The 17,610-nt window shown below is 43.5% G+C and overlaps 2 protein-coding genes across 2 annotated transcripts; both read right to left on the bottom strand.

The window, feature by feature from the left end:
• Positions 1-317: 317 nt before the first annotated feature.
• Positions 318-12,300, bottom strand: calm3a (calmodulin 3a (phosphorylase kinase, delta)). The gene is made up of 6 exons (XM_036536130.1): positions 11,906-12,300; positions 9,177-9,207; positions 6,275-6,418; positions 5,189-5,295; positions 4,065-4,200; positions 318-2,009 (listed from the first exon to the last, which is right to left on the bottom strand). Exons 1-6 carry the CDS (start codon positions 11,906-11,908, stop codon positions 1,981-1,983), a joined length of 450 nt encoding a protein of 149 aa, XP_036392023.1. The 5' UTR covers positions 11,909-12,300; the 3' UTR covers positions 318-1,980.
• Positions 12,301-14,978: 2,678 nt separating this feature from the next.
• On the bottom strand, positions 14,979-17,380 carry LOC118782988 (potassium channel subfamily K member 13-like). Its single transcript, XM_036536628.1, has 2 exons — positions 17,026-17,380; positions 14,979-15,928 (listed from the first exon to the last, which is right to left on the bottom strand). The coding sequence occupies exons 1-2, from the start codon at positions 17,378-17,380 to the stop codon at positions 14,979-14,981; spliced, it is 1,305 nt and encodes a 434-aa protein (XP_036392521.1).
• Between the last annotated feature and the right edge of the window lie 230 nt (positions 17,381-17,610).

The raw sequence follows: 17,610 nt of genomic DNA on the forward strand, positions 1-17,610 counted from the left end.
GATTAGACTGTAGGGGGGTGGGGGACTGGACAGAGCAACAAGGTATCGCTCTCTCACACAGGTTTACACAGCCGTGAACAGCCAGAGATTGACAAACACGCACCTGAATTCAGCACTAGGAAAATTCCATATTACCTTGTACCAAATAGTCTATATACTGATTCAGGTAAGCAAACAGCACTTCAGAACGAAACTAATTTAAACTTGAACTGATGCACTTAATGTGCAAACAGTGTGTGAAACACAGCCAGGTGGACAAACCTAGTGGACTCACCATTCAGGCCAACTGGCATACAGTAAAACACTCCAGACGAATATCATATAGTAAACTTTATTTTTTTATTATTGGAAAACATTGATATTTCACAGCTTGTAGTATGGACGCAAACCTCCACATATTTGAACAGCTACAGTCGGGTCCTTCATTTACCCACCAACCCCAACGCACCCTCCCCCACGCACTCCACCGGTGACACAGGACTGGTAAAATCCCCTTAAGAGCACTGTGATAGGAGTAAGAAAGATGTTAAGAGCTCCATACATTTCGTTTTGTTTACCCATATACCACATTTTTCTACTTAGGTCTGAAAACCTCAAACAGAAGAATGTAACTACTCGTTTTCCCACCTTATTAATTTCATTATTTCATTGGTTCAAATCTTCAAACCCCCTCCCGTATTCCTCTGTGGGACTTTACAGTCACTCAGAAAGCAGAGCATGGAAACTTCACCATGACACAAGGATCTGACAAACCACGACTAGAGCAAGAGACAGGAGTTATAGCAGCAGCAGCAGCAACAGCAAAATTTGGTTTCATAATTTTTTTTCAATCTGAACAGTTTCAAAGATATTCTTGTACACAAAAGTGCAAATATATGTATGTATACAGTATATGTTTATAATATTTGCTAGTTTACTAAAAGTTGTCTTGCAAAAAAGTTGAGGCTCAAGATTATGGCACATATCAAAACAAAGGGGCAAATTAACAGAAGAGTCACAGGCTGTACTATTATATTAATATTAGGCAATGCAAAGTTTACAACACATTTAATATTTAACAACGCACATATTAAAAGCATGACATTTACATTTGTATCATATTTGTTTGCAGATTAGGTATTTACAGAGATGCTTTTGTCCACTGAATGCAATGTTATCTTTATTAATGTTCTGTAACTGTACATCTACAAGAACACAGACACACTGCCCTACCCAAGCATGATGCTGCAGTTATCTTACGTTACTGAAGGAAACAAAAAATAGCCCTAATTAAAAACAGAAAATAAAACCCACAATGATGCTTTACTGTTCATTCTACACACTGCTCCAGAACGCTGAGAGCAGAAAACCCAACCCAAAGACAGTCTCACTTGCGCATGTATCAACGCTCTGTAATACATATTGTACAAATATATATGTATAAACCTGTCTGTACACAATCTAGCATTTCCACTCAACCGTAGAATCAAGACCCCCTTATTGCAACAACATGAAACTGTCAGAAAAGTTGCATGCAAGGATTTTTTTTTTTTGTGTGTAGTAATTTCTCGTTGGACACAGCACAGCGTTTCTGGCGAGCTGCACGGTTAGATCGTTACAAACAGGAATTTGCTCGAACGGAAAGCTGCTCATTTTCGATAAGGACAATCCTGTCGTTCATTTCCGTCTGGGTTTTTTTTCCCCCCACCCCACTTTAAGCGTCGTTCGGTCCTCGATTTTCACCGAAATTCGCCAACATCTGGGAGACACGCTGGGTTTATTCAGGGAGAGAGAGAGCTCATGCAGATTAGGCTTCTGGTCGCTCCTTTCGGGGTTATTCTGCGGTTGTCAACAGATGCCTCAGAAGTAGGTTGAATTCGAACCACATTTACATAATTTTAACATGTAAGATTTTTTTAAAGATTTTTTTTGTTAGATTTCATTTTTTATAGACAGAGTGATCATAGGAGACAGGCAATGTAAGAGAAAGAAGAGTGCACTTCACTTCGCAGTCATCATTTGCACGAATTCTGCAAAGAAAAACAAAGTCCAAAAAAAAAAAGTGTTACAAAAACAAGTGGAAGGAAACTGTAGTACTAGCAACAGCAGAAGCAGTCAAGTCTACCATCTAGAATAGTACAAAGATATTCTTCTAGTGCTGTTTGAATTTGCAACAAACACATGCACACACATGAGGATTGTTACAATTAGTCTATCAACCAGACCAGTTGAAAATATTTTTAAAAAAAGCTTATCATCAGGTTTATCGGATAAGTTAAATATTGAAACTTTCACACACAGTGCTGGCACAGCTGTGGTGAGGCATATATTGGTTTACATATATAATATTCATTGCATAGAAAATTCAAAGTCATCTTATAACAGTGTCAAGGCTCAACATTATAGTATGGCCCCAAACTAAGCCATCATTGGGCAATTCTAAATGAATGAAATTGGGCAACACCAAAAGCTAGCATAGAACCCTGTCACAACACCTATTTGCAGCAGTTATGGTCAAACAAACTAATATTTATTAACGATGGTGAACCTGCCCTGCATTGATGCACTAACCACCTTAAGCAAACCTAATTCTGCAGCAAATAAAAGGTTGTTTATGAAAACCAGCTTAAATTCAAGATTCTACTGAACAGAAAGGAACCCACAGGTATGATTTTTTTCTGTCGACAGTTTAATGTTTAAAGGGAGCCAAAGGAGAAAGTCTGGGAGATGGGCAGAATATCGGTTATTCCAACTGAAGACAGGGATAGTTTTAGCTTTAGCTTTTTAGCAAGTGCTGCAGTTTGGGGGGGGGGGGTGTCAGGGATAGGAGAAGTGATATGAAAGAGAACTGATATGAAAGAGAAAGAGAACTGATATGAAAGTGATATGAAAGAGCCCTGGCTTACTGTTGTCCTTAGTTTATCAACCACATGACATGACCAGTGTGATCTTTTATTTGTGCAACTTATCCATTTCCATGACCATGTCTCTGGCTTTAACAGCACTAACATACTGTATCAGACTTGAATTAAAATGTAACTGTTGTGACTGTAGTTATAAAAAGGTGTCCCAACCATGCACCTGTGATGTGTCCCAAAAACACAGCAGTTGTGTCACAAATTGTGAAAAAGAACGTCAGTATTTAGTAGGTGTTGTGACTGTGGGTCACTATTCCATATGTCTGGTGTGCAGCCACCCCACTGTAACTAACCAAGACGAGTACGGTCTGACTGTGGTCTGACCAGACGAGCAGCTGTGATAGCAGACTGCCTTCTTCAAGCCAGAACAAAGCAATCATCTTATCGACAGCACTGGCCAAGTTCAACACCCTGCGATTGCCAAGCAGGTCTATGCTACCTTACAGCCCAAGCAAACGGATTAAAGAAATCCTTTCATATAAACATCAAAGCAAGGACTAATTGTAAATATATGTAAAAGGGAAATAGCAAGATGAATAGGAACTGATCAGTAAGAACTGAAATAGGCCACTTCAGAACTAGTATGTAAGGCCATATGCATCTACAGTGCCACTGACAGCAGCCAAGCACTGATCAGCAAGGTCATGTTCACCAGGGTTACTGCACTGACTTATGAAAGTAAGGCTTAATAATCAACACCTACCACTTACTTACAAATACAGTATTCAGAATAAATTGATAAATAAATTACATCCATCTAGGATGTAGATAAAAGCCATGCTCTGACTGCCTGTAGCCTTGCATCTCAGTAAACAGCAGTATTTCCTTACAATATGTCAATGTATGGTTATACTCTTGTGAGCACTGCTTTGAGTCACACATGCTTAGGGTTTGTAAAACCACAGCAAGTCCCAAATCACACTTTGCTGCATGTCAATACAGAAAAAGCCAATCCATAACACACAGTATGCCGTGTCTTCAACTGGAATGTTCTTTTACCCAGCCAATACTGCAGGCTTTTTATCTGATAAGGCACTTGCATCTAGGTGGTGACAACTTAAAATGTCAGAGTGGCTATGCATCTGCCAGTCTGTATTGAGGCACAGACAGACAGACAGACAGACAGACAGGTGTGCGCCTGGCAGAAAGTGAGGAAGGAGAGCGCACCTTCGTAGTTGACCTGTCCGTCTCCGTCGATGTCGGCCTCGCGGATCATCTCGTCCACCTCCTCGTCTGTCAGCTTCTCGCCGAGGTTGGTCATCACGTGGCGCAGCTCAGCCGCACTGATGTAGCCGTTGCCGTCCTGCAGGGAGACGCGCACTCGTTTGGTAACCCCTCCCCCTTTCGCGGGTTCACAGGGCACCTTCGCTAATCCGCCCCCCCATGATCAGGCACTGAGGTGGGTGTGACCTTGCCCAAGTTTCAGAATAAAAGCCTAGCCCCTGACAGGTTTTTTAACAGTTCAACTTTTAAGTACTACTGCACATTCCATCAAAGAATTGTTCCTGTGAGCATCAGAGATAAACCAAATGAATGAAAGACAAATCAAGACAGGCGAGCATTTTTAAACCTTTAAAGCATATGAATGCTTTAAAGGTTTACACTATTAACATTAGGTTCAATGCTTAATGCAACATGCTTCCTAAAGCGAAAACCTAAGTGTTATGGCCTGTGACTACGCTTCACTGCATCCACCCACTGTGTCACTGCTGTGTGACATGGGTTTTGTGTGAGGTACTCTTCTCCGAGTGCCCTGATTATACCAGCCTGACACTTGACTAGAAAGTGGATTAACAGCCCTGACCGCACTAGAGGTCTGTATCACAGACAGGACTGCATCTGCCTCACAGCCCAGTTACCACACTGACTGACAGCCAGATAATCAGCCTTATCCCCCCCCCCCCCATTTCTGTGAGAGGTGCACTGTCCAGTGCTGCGGTGACTGCTGAATGCACCAATCATGATTGTGTCCCAACACATTATTCACTGCCGAATAGATTACTGATAAGAACTTGCATTTCCTTCATACAAGACTGTCCTCACTGTTCAGCAATGCAGGTTTAAGATGTGGCCCTGCTGTCTAAAACTACCGCATGGATGTGTGAGTCAGACAGGAAGAGACACAACTATGGGGACAACAGCTGTGCCTCTGATATGGTTATCAAACCTGAAATTAGTGATGCGCATATAAAGCGCCTGATGGCAGTGGTGAGGCGACTTTACAGAAGCTGTATTCGACAGTTGTTAAAACAGAAGCCCCAAAGACCAGGACTGGATGCAGACCCCCACACCTTGTCAAAGACCCGGAAGGCTTCTCTGATCTCCTCTTCGCTGTCTGTGTCCTTCATCTTCCTCGCCATCATGGTCAGAAACTCAGGGAAGTCAATGGTCCCATTGCCTGGAGGCAAAAACACGGAACAGTCAACAGGTTGGAGTACATTGCGCCAAATCAAATCCTGGCCCAGAAATGTACCACTCAAACACATTCAAGTTTTCACAATGGCTCAGCAAAAAGCTCCACACTGGATCTACTTCTAGAAACAGTAAACAATCGGCATGCTTTGAGCAAATTTGCTGTGCAGGCACAGGAACACAGCCATGGCTCCAGTAGAGTGTTTGACGGCAAGATAAATACAACTCTCTTTCGAACGCTGGTTAATGCAGCCTTTGACACTGAGCCCCACCATGTTTATGGCAACAGACAGGACTACGGCACAGCAGTCCTCAAACTGCGAGTCAGTTCAACAAGGGTCACAAGATATGCGTTACTAATCTAATCAAAATAAAGGATCCACATAATTTTTATTATCCATTTAAAACTGTGGGGGCTCTCTTTATTAATAGACTGGAGAAATTCAAATGTGCTTCCTTGCCTCAATGATACTAACTCTGAACAGCACTTTACAAATAAGGAGAAAGGTGTTAATATACAGTAAAAACACAACAATGCAATGTTATGTTTCAACTGCATGTATTTTCCCCAGAGTCCGTGGACTATTACACAGGTGCAAACTGAACAGGTACAGTATCACTATTTGTTGAATTAAAACAAAACATACCGTTAGGGCCCAGGCTTGCCCATTCACCTACACTGAATGAAGATGTGACCCAAGTTATATTTTGTTATTATGAACAAATGCACTAATCTTCAGAAAAGTGCGCTGGGTCACAGAAAAAACATAGTTGGTCACTCGGGAAGGTTGGTGCGACATCAACGCTTGAGATCACAGGTTCCAGGTAGGTACTCATTTGTAGAAATACTAACTAGGAGGCGGGATTGGGGTTTTCTGGGTTGTTTTTTTTTTTTGGTCAGCTCTGGGCCCTGGCTGTGATCGAGAACGCGGGACAGCAGGCTCCTCCTCCCCCCGCCCCCTCACCGTCTGCGTCCACCTCGTTGATCATGTCTTGCAGCTCCGCCTCCGTGGGGTTCTGGCCCAGAGACCGCATCACTGTGCCCAGCTCCTTGGTGGTGATGGTGCCGTCGCCATCCTTGTCGAACAGGGAGAACGCTTCCTTGAACTCTGCGTGCGGTAAAGGGAGAGGGGGGCAGTCACTATCTCATTATTCACATTCTGTTTTCTCAACATTGGAAATATCTGGAATATTCTGTCCAGCATGTGTCTTTGATTGGAATTTTGTCTCCTGTAATATTGACCAATTTTAGTTAATACCATCTACTACATCTAATATCACGCTAACACCATAGCAAGATTTATTATTAGTAAAGAGCAGGTGGGTTCATTTCAACCAAATGGGGAAGAAAGCCATCTGAGTATCTGTATCAATGAATACAATCAGTCAAATAGGTCAAGAATGAAGGGCCCACTAAATACATAACAATGAGTTCTGGAGTCCTCTCCTATACACAGATGAACAGCACAGGTTTTTTCATGGTAGGGTAGAATCTCTACCAACAAACTTTACTATTTTGAGTAGTACATAGCCCCTTCACAGCGTGCCTGAAAATGACTTGCAATAGCAACAACATATGATGGCGCGATGTTGGCAGGAAAATGTAACACCCCGTTCAAAGACAATAAAGCCAAAATTATAAGTCATGGGGAGATGGTCATTAGTTTGCAAAAGAAGTGCTTCATGGTTATTCTGCACACATTCCCCTGATCTGAGGCTGAGAGAACAGTACCAGAGGCACTCTGATCTTCCCCAAGACACACTGGCTCTGTCCCAGATCACACGCTGGCATACTGCGAAGTATATTATGGATTGCCTTCTAGGATGTTCACACGATAGTATAGATAGTGCAATGTGCTTCAAAGTGCCAGGTGTCAGACTACAACTGCCAAAAAATAAGGACGCATGAGTTGCATACTATATTAAGTTGAAAACATGAGGGTTTGATCAGTGACGTAACAGTGTTGTCATTACCAGAAATATATTCGCGGACATGTTTTTTTTTTTTTTTTGGACTGGCCTGCAAAATGCTGAGCAAATACAAGAAGACTGGGTGTAACACAATGAGATGGCACCATAGCCCAATATAAACATTTCCCAAAACCTTTCCAGGAGATTCAGCCACAGAAATAAAGACTGGCATGTTATGTGTTGATTGAACACTTCTTTTGCCAAAATTGAGGGCTACTTTGTGTTCTGTATTCTTGCTTGGTTAGTCAACATTATATTGTACTGTACTGTGTACAGCGCTGTCCTCTGTATCATCAATCCCACCTGACTATGGTCTCTCTCTACATTTAGATAATTTTCTGTTAATTGTAATTAGAGAATTAAAAAATATGGTAAATTACACTGTTTAGCAGCCAAACTTCTCCAAAATGTAGCAACAGGGGTGATGGGAGAAAGTGACCCCATGTCCTCAGCACTGTGGACATATGAGCAACTTTGATGAACTTTAACTTCCACTTTGATGTCAATTCAATTTAGACATTATCCAAGACGTGCTTCATATCTCCCATCCCAGAATCAATTGCCAAATAAAAAGAGCAGTGATATTGGCAGAATGGCAGATCATTTGAATGGTGTTCAAAAGTCTGCACAAATATAAACTTGGTAATAAATGTTAGTATTATATTATTTATTATTAAATATTACATCAGGTTCCATAAACAAGCCAACAGGGATCACTGGATGTATTGTCACACAAGTCAACTTGACAGTTATAGTATTTATTATCAGAGCAAAAGAGACATATAAGCCTCAGGCAATACAATATTGATAGCCATGCAACAACACAATATATCAGAATATATGATAAGAATTTACTTTAATATGATACATTTTTATACAATATGAATCAACCTAACCTAAAAGTTATTCAATGCATTCAAGGAAGTATAGAGTATCTAAGTATTAGATACTATATAGCTGTAGCTACATAGCTGTCTGTATTACATAGCATGCAAGTGTGCGTTTTGGGACAAAGCCATCGTCTATGCTCCTGCAAGAGAGCACAGGACAGCCAGGCCTTCCAGGAAACAGGAGAGTTGCAGAGGAATCACTGGTTGCTGTTGGGTTTTCAGAGTGCTCATCAGAAGGCACAGAGGAGACGGGCGGGTAGAGGGTCTCAATGGCCCCCCCATCATCCTCCAAACATCAGCCCCACGAAACATAGAAGGAAAAGAGCTTTCTAACCACATCTGTCCACTGTACAGCCTCTGATCACATCTATGAGCTGTACAGTGCGTAAGGTTTACTCATGCCGTTTTCCCACTATCATTCCAGAACAGAACACAGCGTAGTGAGTTAGCTGGATTCCCAGTGTATACAGATACTACTTGGTCAACAAAAATGTGCAGACAGTGATATAATCTCCATGGCTTCACAGCTTTTGTGAGCTTAGGTAGCCAACTAGGTAGCTAAGTTACAATCTGGGAAACCATCCAAAAAAGACTATTTCTTTTGTAAGCTACAGTGGCACAGAGGGCTCCAACACAGGAAACTACCTTGGATGTCTTATTAACTACCAGTAGGTACTCTTCTGATCAAGGCATGCAAGCTGATGGCCACTGTTATGCCCTCTTCCATAACAGGATAACCCTGTTACAAGAGATTCTGGTAAATGTTCTGAGACGTGTAGCCAACCATTTTTCAGGTTTTAGCACAATTCAGCATGGTCCAATAAGAGTTAAAGGATACCAAAAGACCTCTCTGTGAAAAATACACTAAAACAGGGACCATTTATGGATTTGGAGTTTATTCTTACACCTTCTACTTGATTCGTCAAATTTCAGGGATGGCTTAAGGAAATGAATTCAGTTTAAGAAACTCAAACTGTATGATAACCACCTAGTGGCACCAACTTACCAGCAATCTGTTCTTCAGTCAGCTGGTCAGCCTGTTGGAATATAAAGAGAAGGAAATGAGAGCAAAGTTACTGGAGGGACCCTCCAGACAGACCATCAGCAATCACCACCAGGACAGCTCCTCGCTCCTGTCATCCACCACTCGTGTGGCACTTGCACCCACTCCAGGCTGAGGAAGTGCTATGAAGGACGAGTATAAATACTTTGTGGCCTGGAATACACGCACTGCAGTATAATTAGAATGGCATTAACGGGGTCATAAACGTGGCACACTTAAAACGATCGTCCTTTCTGGTTTCTGGTACTTTTTTTTTTTTGGTGGATACTGTTTGCCGCTTGGTAAACATAAATTGCTTGCCTATTCTGTGAAGGGCCTCCAGAGTAGGACCATTTCTCCTGTGGTTGACAATCTACACTACACAATCTACACAGACAATCTATCACTTTCAAAAGTGTTTGTTGACCGCCAACGCAACTAACTGTAGGACGCTGGCAGGAGTAATTCCATGTTTGTAATCAACAAAGGGGCCACTCTCAAACTGAATTAAAACCTCAAGAACCTTTATCCACAGACAACTTAATATGCAGCCCTTAAGTACATAATCAGCGCTGTGGAATAGCTAAGTGTTGCTGCAGTAAAATGTGCGCTCAGAGGAGACGAGGGATAAATGAGGCACACGCCACCCAGCAGCCGCGGGAAGCACGTGCGCGTGACACAACACAGATTATATTTATAGTTTTGAAGCATGGTCATTGTCAGATGTGTTTACATTGTCCAGCTAGCGAAGGACACATCTTCAGACAAATGCAGAGCGTGCGCAAGGTGGTAAATATTCCTGGAGAAATTGTAGCAAGCCAACCCATTACTACAACAACATCTTGCATTCAGAGCGCTTGGGGAACCAAATGCCCGAAAAACAACGAGAACATTTACGTGGGATAGAGTTAGCCGCATGAGGACAAGAGCACGTCTGTCTTCTCGCAGCACAAGGCCCTCTTAATTCGCATTCATATTTTGTAAGGGTGCACTGCGGACCGAGTGTCAGCCTACTGCAGCAACCATGGTTTGGTTCAATGCGGGGGGGGGGTTGGGAAGAGGGGGGGCGAAGATCATTCAGGAATAAGCTGCAGTACAGCTGTGTGGATGGTGCAGTACGCAAAACTGTAGTGCCACAACTGTTGAAATTAAATAGTGCGATTCACTCAAAATATATATCTAATGGAGGTCTGCGATTCTTCCGACTATTTGATGCCGGTCTGTACAATGACGAATACGTATTCCCTATGTAACGTTCGCTAGCCAAAGAAACAGCTTGTTGCGCGTTACATTTTTCAAAGATAGGCAGCTTGCAAAGAGAATAATCCTTTAAAGTCGTAACGACAAAAAGACAGCTAGGTTAGCAATCAATATGTTTATATAACAATTACCAAGCAAACAACCTTCTCCAAGAGTTTCCCCATTTAGCTAGCTAGCAGTAACGTTTGTTAGCTAACTTCTCATAAGGGGCATTCCCCTTCTGTTATTAAAGCAGTATTGTTTGACGGAAGATCAATATGGTAAACTAGCTAGTCCGCTTATGAAAGCGCCACAAACTGTTCGACAGACTCGGCAAACGACGTACGGATACTCGGATAGCGAACTTGCTCGGGAGCTGGCTGCATTGGAGACATGGGTTGTCTATTTTTACACCACTGACTAACGTTAGCTAGCTACGCCCCCTCCATACTAGCTGGCTAGCTAGCTAGCACCCTGCATTATTAAAACGCATGCGAATGCAGCAGCTAACGTCGGCAAACTTTTTATTACTAACGTAAAATGCAACAGACGGAATGCAGCTGACATACAAGTTAATGTTTTTTAGCTAAGCAGACAGTGAAGACCTAAGCAGGTCTGTGAACACAACCACAGCAGTCCAGTGGCACGATTTTGCGCCTGCTCACTTGTTAGCTACATTGGCTTTCTAATTGAGCGTTACCTCGTGTCGTGTACGCAAAACTGTGAGATTCATTACCAACTCAGATAGACTACTTATCAGACTAGTTTATATATATACACACACACCTCCTAGCTAGACTCAAATGTGTAGCTTCGACAGCGGTCTTATTAGCTACTAGTATAGCTGGTCTGCATAGCTAGCAAATCTGGAAACCGCCCTAAAACACACCCGAATACACCCCCATTTCAAAGAACGGTGTACCGTTTGCTACATGTCCTACGATCCTGTCTTTAACAAGTTAAATTAAAACGTAGCCTAACGTTAGCTAATTAGCTAGCTGGACTGGCTAAGTAGCTAAGAAAACAACAATCGAACGTTTTAGATGGCTACCACTGAAGGCGTGAGAGCCGATACATTCAGTAGCACAATTATGGCCTTCCTTGCTTTACTAAATAGAAGGGGGAAAACCCTTTAATTAGCTAATTAACTGGCTGGATCTCTACATGCATAGATAACCTGGCTGAATTTCTGTTCTGCTGTGAATTTTACGGCAGCTCTAACAACACTCCCAACGGCTGGTTTGTCAGGTAGTAAAGAACAGTTCAGAGGCTTCATTCACATACATCACTAGCTGGCTGTAGACGAGCAGTAGCCTCAAGCACTGTAGCGAACGGTATCCAGGCTAAACCTGGAGCAGACAAGGAAGACTGGCTAGCTAACTAAGTCACAGCAAAACAGAACGTTTTGTATAACGTCTGAAGAGGTTTCTGACAACTGCAGATATTATACTCACCATTTTATTTGTGTTGGATCCTTAAAACAAACTTGAGCGTGACAAAATAGGGAATCAGAAAATTGCTGTATGCAACAGCCTGGTAACTTCGCCTGTAAGACTGCTACCAACAGACCTGCTTTGGTCGACAGTGTTGCTCAGGCTACCGGCTCGTCCACTAGCAAAGTTTCACCGGAACTCCGATCCTCCTCACTGCCCGTGTAGCCTCATTTGTACTATATCCCTCCGCTCGATGACATCATTTACCCCACACGAACCCGTCCGTTCAGAAACTGCAGCCCGAGAGTGCGCCAGAATAAACCCATTTATTTACGCGCCATTGACTTCAAGAACCCTTTTACTGAAATGACCCCAGTGCGTGTTACACTACTCAGCAATAATAAAACGACCAGTTGCACTATTTGCAAGGTCCGCGTATAGATACTGCAGAGTGGGCAAAATGTTCAGTTCCCCACTACTCCATAACCCCTACGCTGAGAGCGCAGTGAGACTTATATGTTTATGTTTATAGATAACGTCTTTCGCCGCTGATATAGTTCGGACCGAAACATCTTTGATTGAGACTTTTAGCTTTACTGTCTCAGAAGTAAATGCGTGCTTAATACTTATATGCGCGGTTTACGTTTGATTTAAAATGAGCTCGGTGGATTCCCGTTAACGATGCAGAGAACAAGGTGCAGGTTAAAAAAGGAAGAGACAAGCATCCTGAGCTGCCGAACTGTAACACAGGTTCTTATTGGCTCAGAGACGATGTAGAAAAAGAAAGGACTTTGGTAATTGGTTTACTGCTACCTGCAATGCGTCAAATTGGGTTGAACCATTGCGGAACACATCATTATTTAGTAGCTAGTTTTAGCCACAATATCTAAATTTATCATCTGAAAATCGAAATGAATTATAGTGTGTTTCTGCGTGGTGACTGTTTAAATTAGATAGGATGAAACAGGATCAGTTTATGGTGGAGAGTATTAGAAGTGTGATGAGATTAACAATAATAATGTATTACTAAAAACGGTACTGATGCAACCATATTATCACTAAGACATTCAAAACATACATTTTAATAATTATAACAATAAACTGGTTCTACACATAAATTATCTTCTGCCACAGTTAGTACTGGAAAAAAAGTGATAGGTCTACACATGCTTTGTCATGCCATGGTGTTTTGATAACAAAGGGGGACATAAGAGATAAATATGTCTGTTATGTTTCATGCCTGCTGCAAAATACAGACGTTTTCTCGTTGGTTCTATGTTTCATCACTGTCATAGTGTGGAGAGAACATTATTACAATATCTGTGTTTTTATGCCCTAGCTTCAAATTCCTCCATTACCTTTACAGTGAAACACTTTTCTTTCCTTCTTTATATCTATCTATGTATCTACCTATCTGTCTGTCTATCTATCTATCTTCACAGCGTATGTATATATGCATGCATAAATACATGTGTATGTATGCTTGTGTTGTGGGGGGGGGGGCACATTTATCCTTTCCAGTACGCATTGGAGTGTCCATGTATCAACAATTCAACATAACAACACTGGTTAGCTTAATGCCTTTGAAGGAAAGAGAATTTACTCTTAGCCAGCAACCTTGGTTGGCTTCATAACATTGCAGTGGTACTTCTCCCAGTCACATTTGTCCTTAACAAACTCAAGGAGCTCACATATGCCTTGTAAAACTTAAACAAAACAAACACCTTTGCATTCACTCATTTCTTGACTTCTTTAAATGTTGCTACAAAGCGTGAATGATTGCCAGAAGTGGTGTAGGCCAGTGTGGTGTAACATACAAGCAGAAACAGCTTAGATCATTCACTGTGGGCTTTCCAGATCGAAGTACCCTACAGCGCAGCAGAGTCAACAGTAAGCTTTCCCATTAAAAGAGTACATTCATATTATGGAAGAGCCAAGGTGAAATAAGATGCCCAATAAATTTCTTTTCACTGGCTAATCAAGTCTCCTCAAGTAGTACACTCACTGTACTGATTGATATTTTTTTGACAACTGTGTTATTCCACACCATTATAACAGTAAACACTGGTCCTACAGCACACAAAATGCCTTGTAAACATCAACTGTCACCAAGCAGTGTTGTTTTGTCATTTATGTTGATTAATTTTTGAGAATCCCTCAAACAGAAGAATATTGAAATTGCACTTGCATTATGGGGATAAAAACCCTGATTTTACACAATTCAGTACAGTCCAGTAGGTGGCAGTGTCCTTCCATAAATTCAGTGCCTGCCATGCATTCCTCCCTTCTCTGTCTCACACCCTTTCAAATTGTAATGCATTGTTTAAAAAGAAAAAAAGCAAATGCTTAGTTATTAGTTTGAATCCCTTCCGTGGCATTAGTACAGAATGACAGAAAGAACACATGGAGAAATGCTTCAGACCAGAAGCTTATGATATATGGATGACATAAGCCATAATATCCAGATTTAAATATTTGAAAACTGCTTTTAACACATATCAGGACATGGTCTTCACATTCATGTCATGTGGGGATCAAGTGGCTAACACGGTGTGCCTGAACAGTTAACAGTCACTTTCTACAAGATGTTCAACTCTCAGTGTGGGGGGGAAAAAAAATCACCTGAAAGCCCCTTGATTCTCTCCCTTCGTTCTGCCATATTCAGACTTCCCTACCCAATCTGTCCTGCAGGGTTCAGGGTAGATTTAAGACCCTCCACCAAATCCATTTCCTCCAACACACTCCTGCAAATGTCTCTCTCTGTTCACTTTCAGGCACAATGACTTCGTATTTGCATGATGAAAGCAAGCAATTTATAGATAAATTACGTGGAACTTTAAAAAACAAGTTTAAGTGGCTTGTATGTACTAAAACAGAAGGATTAGCGGGACAATATGTATTATCGTTGGGTCTTGAGGATGTTTTACTTTCCTGCACTTTACTCCTCCGCTCTCCCTTGTGTTGCGTATTGCACAGTAGCTTGCTCCTCATGAGACACCAGGCCTGTCTGTGGATGCACTTCTAGGGCTGGAATGTCTTGGGCTCTGGGTGATCTTTGGGAGATGGACAAAGAGGAGCCCAGTATGGCCTGTGGCTACTGGTCAATGCTCATCTCCTGCAGCCGGCTGCTCATGACAGCGAGGGCTCCCAAGGGCTCGGAGAACCCGATGTGGCCCCTGGAGGCCATGTCAGGCTTCTGCTTCACAGCCAGGGTCACCTTGTTGGATGGCAGGAAATCTTTCACTGAGATCATCTCCCCTGAGAGCCGTCGTCCGCTCCTGACATCCATCTCACTGTTGCACACTGTCTCCACAAACACACCGGTGCACTGGGGCTTGCCAGGGGGTACTGTCAAGGGGGCGGGGTGCACGGCATTGCAGCTGCGGCGGGGGCCAGCGGACGGGGGGCGGGCCAGATTGTGCGGGTGGTTTCCATGGCGGCAGGGCAGGCAGCAGCAGCAGAGCCTGCCGAGGGGCGTGCCGGAACAGGGGCGAATCAGCTTCCTCAGGATCCAGTTGAGGGCCTGCTTCATGAGGATGGAGACGACATTTAAAAGTGAGTAGAGGCAGCAGATGCCCGCGAGGATGAGGAGGAAGTTCCCCAGCCGGTACGCCCACTGCGCGCAGTGCTGCTCCTTCTGGCTGCTCACCAGGTCCCCGAAGCCGATGGTGCTGAAGGCCACAAAGGAGAAGTAGAGGGACTCCAGGTAGCCCCATCCCTCCTTGGAAGAGTAGAGGGCGGAGACACCGCAGGCGATCAGCAGGGCCCCCGCCCCCAGGATCAACGCCGTAGGATACAGCGAGGGCTTCCACCCCGCAAGCCTGTCCTCTTTCCCTCCCACCGAGCCACGCTGCCCTGCCCGGCCCCAACCGACCAGGCACCGTAGCTGCCTCTGGTGGCACCAGCACATGGTGTGGGCGAGCAAGGTGATGACGCGCTCCAGGAACAGGTTGAAGAAGAGGATGGTGGCCGCACAGCCCAGCAGCCCATAGACGATGAGGAAGATCTTGGCCCCCGTGGTGGCCGGCGTCGTCATCCCAAACCCTGTCCGAGAGCGTGGGACCAAAATTCAGTGTGGGCAGGAAAAACCTGGATGGAGGAAACCTCAGGTTTTCACATCTTCTAAGCATCATTTGCTCCGGTATAAAGTCTAGTCTGAACTTTATGGTCAAATGTATTTCAGCTGCATTAGATTCTATCCAATTTATTTTCACTTAAAATCCACCAACATTAAACACTTAACACTTAAACATCCATCCAATATTCGTACCGATTTCCTATGTCGAGTGCCAGGCCACTTTAAGGTATTAAATATAAACAATGTTGGTTTCTATGTGTTCTCATATGAGCTTTAGCATTATAAGTAAATAAAATTTAAATCTTGTCATGACATCATGATGCAAAAACATATTACGTTTTAAAATGATTCATAATTGAAGATAATATTTAAAATAAATATAAATATCAGTAAGCATTAAATTAACATTTCATAAGCAGTGTCATACTGAATATAGCGAGCATTTTCAGGGAAAACATGATTATTCTTGATCATGTCAATCTAGCTACATTGTGTCTTTTCATCATGGACAAGCAACTCATATCCAACAAACAAACTGTATGGATAATGGTGATGATGTATGAAAAGTATTGATACGGTCAATAAATCCCCATTGGTTCAGAGGAGGAGAGTTCTGTTGACATAACAGGTATAATGTCACAACAGGTTGGTCTAGGCCTACAAGTCATGTAATTGAACACCCTGGAGCCTGTCACCACGGCCACACATGTCTGCCTTTTAATGGTCTATCTAATGACTATTTGTGTCAGAGCACACACTGGTTGCATACAGTGGGGTATGGTGAGGAAGTTAGACATGTTTCAGATACACCCTGCTATGAATTCAAATACAGAGGCTAGAGAACAGTGAACACACTCCCTGCCCTGCCTCTATTATGACATTTGCTTCATGTGGAAGAGAGGTTCCCAAGTCACGTGTGAATGGTCATCTGCATTTGTGTTGTCCTCATAACAACCCCTCCATAAATCTACCTTCTTCATTCCTTCATTCTACTGTCTTCAACATTCTCTCTTCACCCTCCCCAACCACCTCCCCCACTGATTGGATGATCAGCCCTGCTCACCAATGGTGGCGATCACAGAGGCAGCAAAGTAGAAGGCCCCGGGGAAGTCCCAGCGAGGGCAGAGCGGGTCCACGCGGACGCCCGCCCGGTGCGCCTCCTCGTACTGCCTGAGGAAGGCGCGAAGTGCCTGCGGGGTGACGCCGTGCTGGCGGCTGAAGTTGGCCAGCCGTTCGTGCCAGCGCCGGCGCGCCCTCAGCTCGGGGTCCCGCTCCAGGGCGGAGAAGACGGCGGCGCCGCAGAGCAGGTACAGGAGGAGGAGCGACGCCAGCAGGCCGAAGCGGGCGTTGTCCTCATTGAGGCGCAGAGAGGCGCGGCGATGGACCCCGTCGCCCCTGACGCCACATCCGCACGCCATCCCTCACTGCGCCGCCAACGTCGCCGCCCTCACAGCTGGGACACACACACGCATGCAAGCATGTGTCATGAAGATGAAGGATGTCACATCCACATGGTCTCCTGTGGATGCATATTTCGGCTTTGGGGTTCCAACTGTCTGAGAACGCAGCTGAAAGTCTTAAGAAACCAATTGCAAACAGCCCATGATTACTTGGAGAATCAATCTAAATGATTGGTAACACTGCATTT

Source organism: Megalops cyprinoides, chromosome 9 (genome assembly GCF_013368585.1).
Source record: "Megalops cyprinoides isolate fMegCyp1 chromosome 9, fMegCyp1.pri, whole genome shotgun sequence".
NCBI lineage: Eukaryota > Metazoa > Chordata > Actinopteri > Elopiformes > Megalopidae > Megalops > Megalops cyprinoides.

Excerpts from the sequence above, each read along its gene's own strand:
- calm3a (XM_036536130.1), bottom strand. Across the intron at positions 6,419-9,176 it reads GACTGAAGAACAGATTGCTG|AGTTCAAGGAAGCGTTCTCC; the intron begins GTAAGTTGGTGC and ends TACCGCACGCAG. Across the intron at positions 4,201-5,188 it reads CCTTCCGGGTCTTTGACAAG|GACGGCAACGGCTACATCAG; the intron begins GTGTGGGGGTCT and ends GTCTCCCTGCAG.
- LOC118782988 (XM_036536628.1), bottom strand. The coding sequence starts at position 17,380 with ATGGCGTGCGGATGTGGCGTCAGGGGCGACGGGGTCCATCGCCGCGCC. Across the intron at positions 15,929-17,025 it reads CTCTGTGATCGCCACCATTG|GGTTTGGGATGACGACGCCG; the intron begins GTGAGCAGGGCT and ends GCTCTCGGACAG.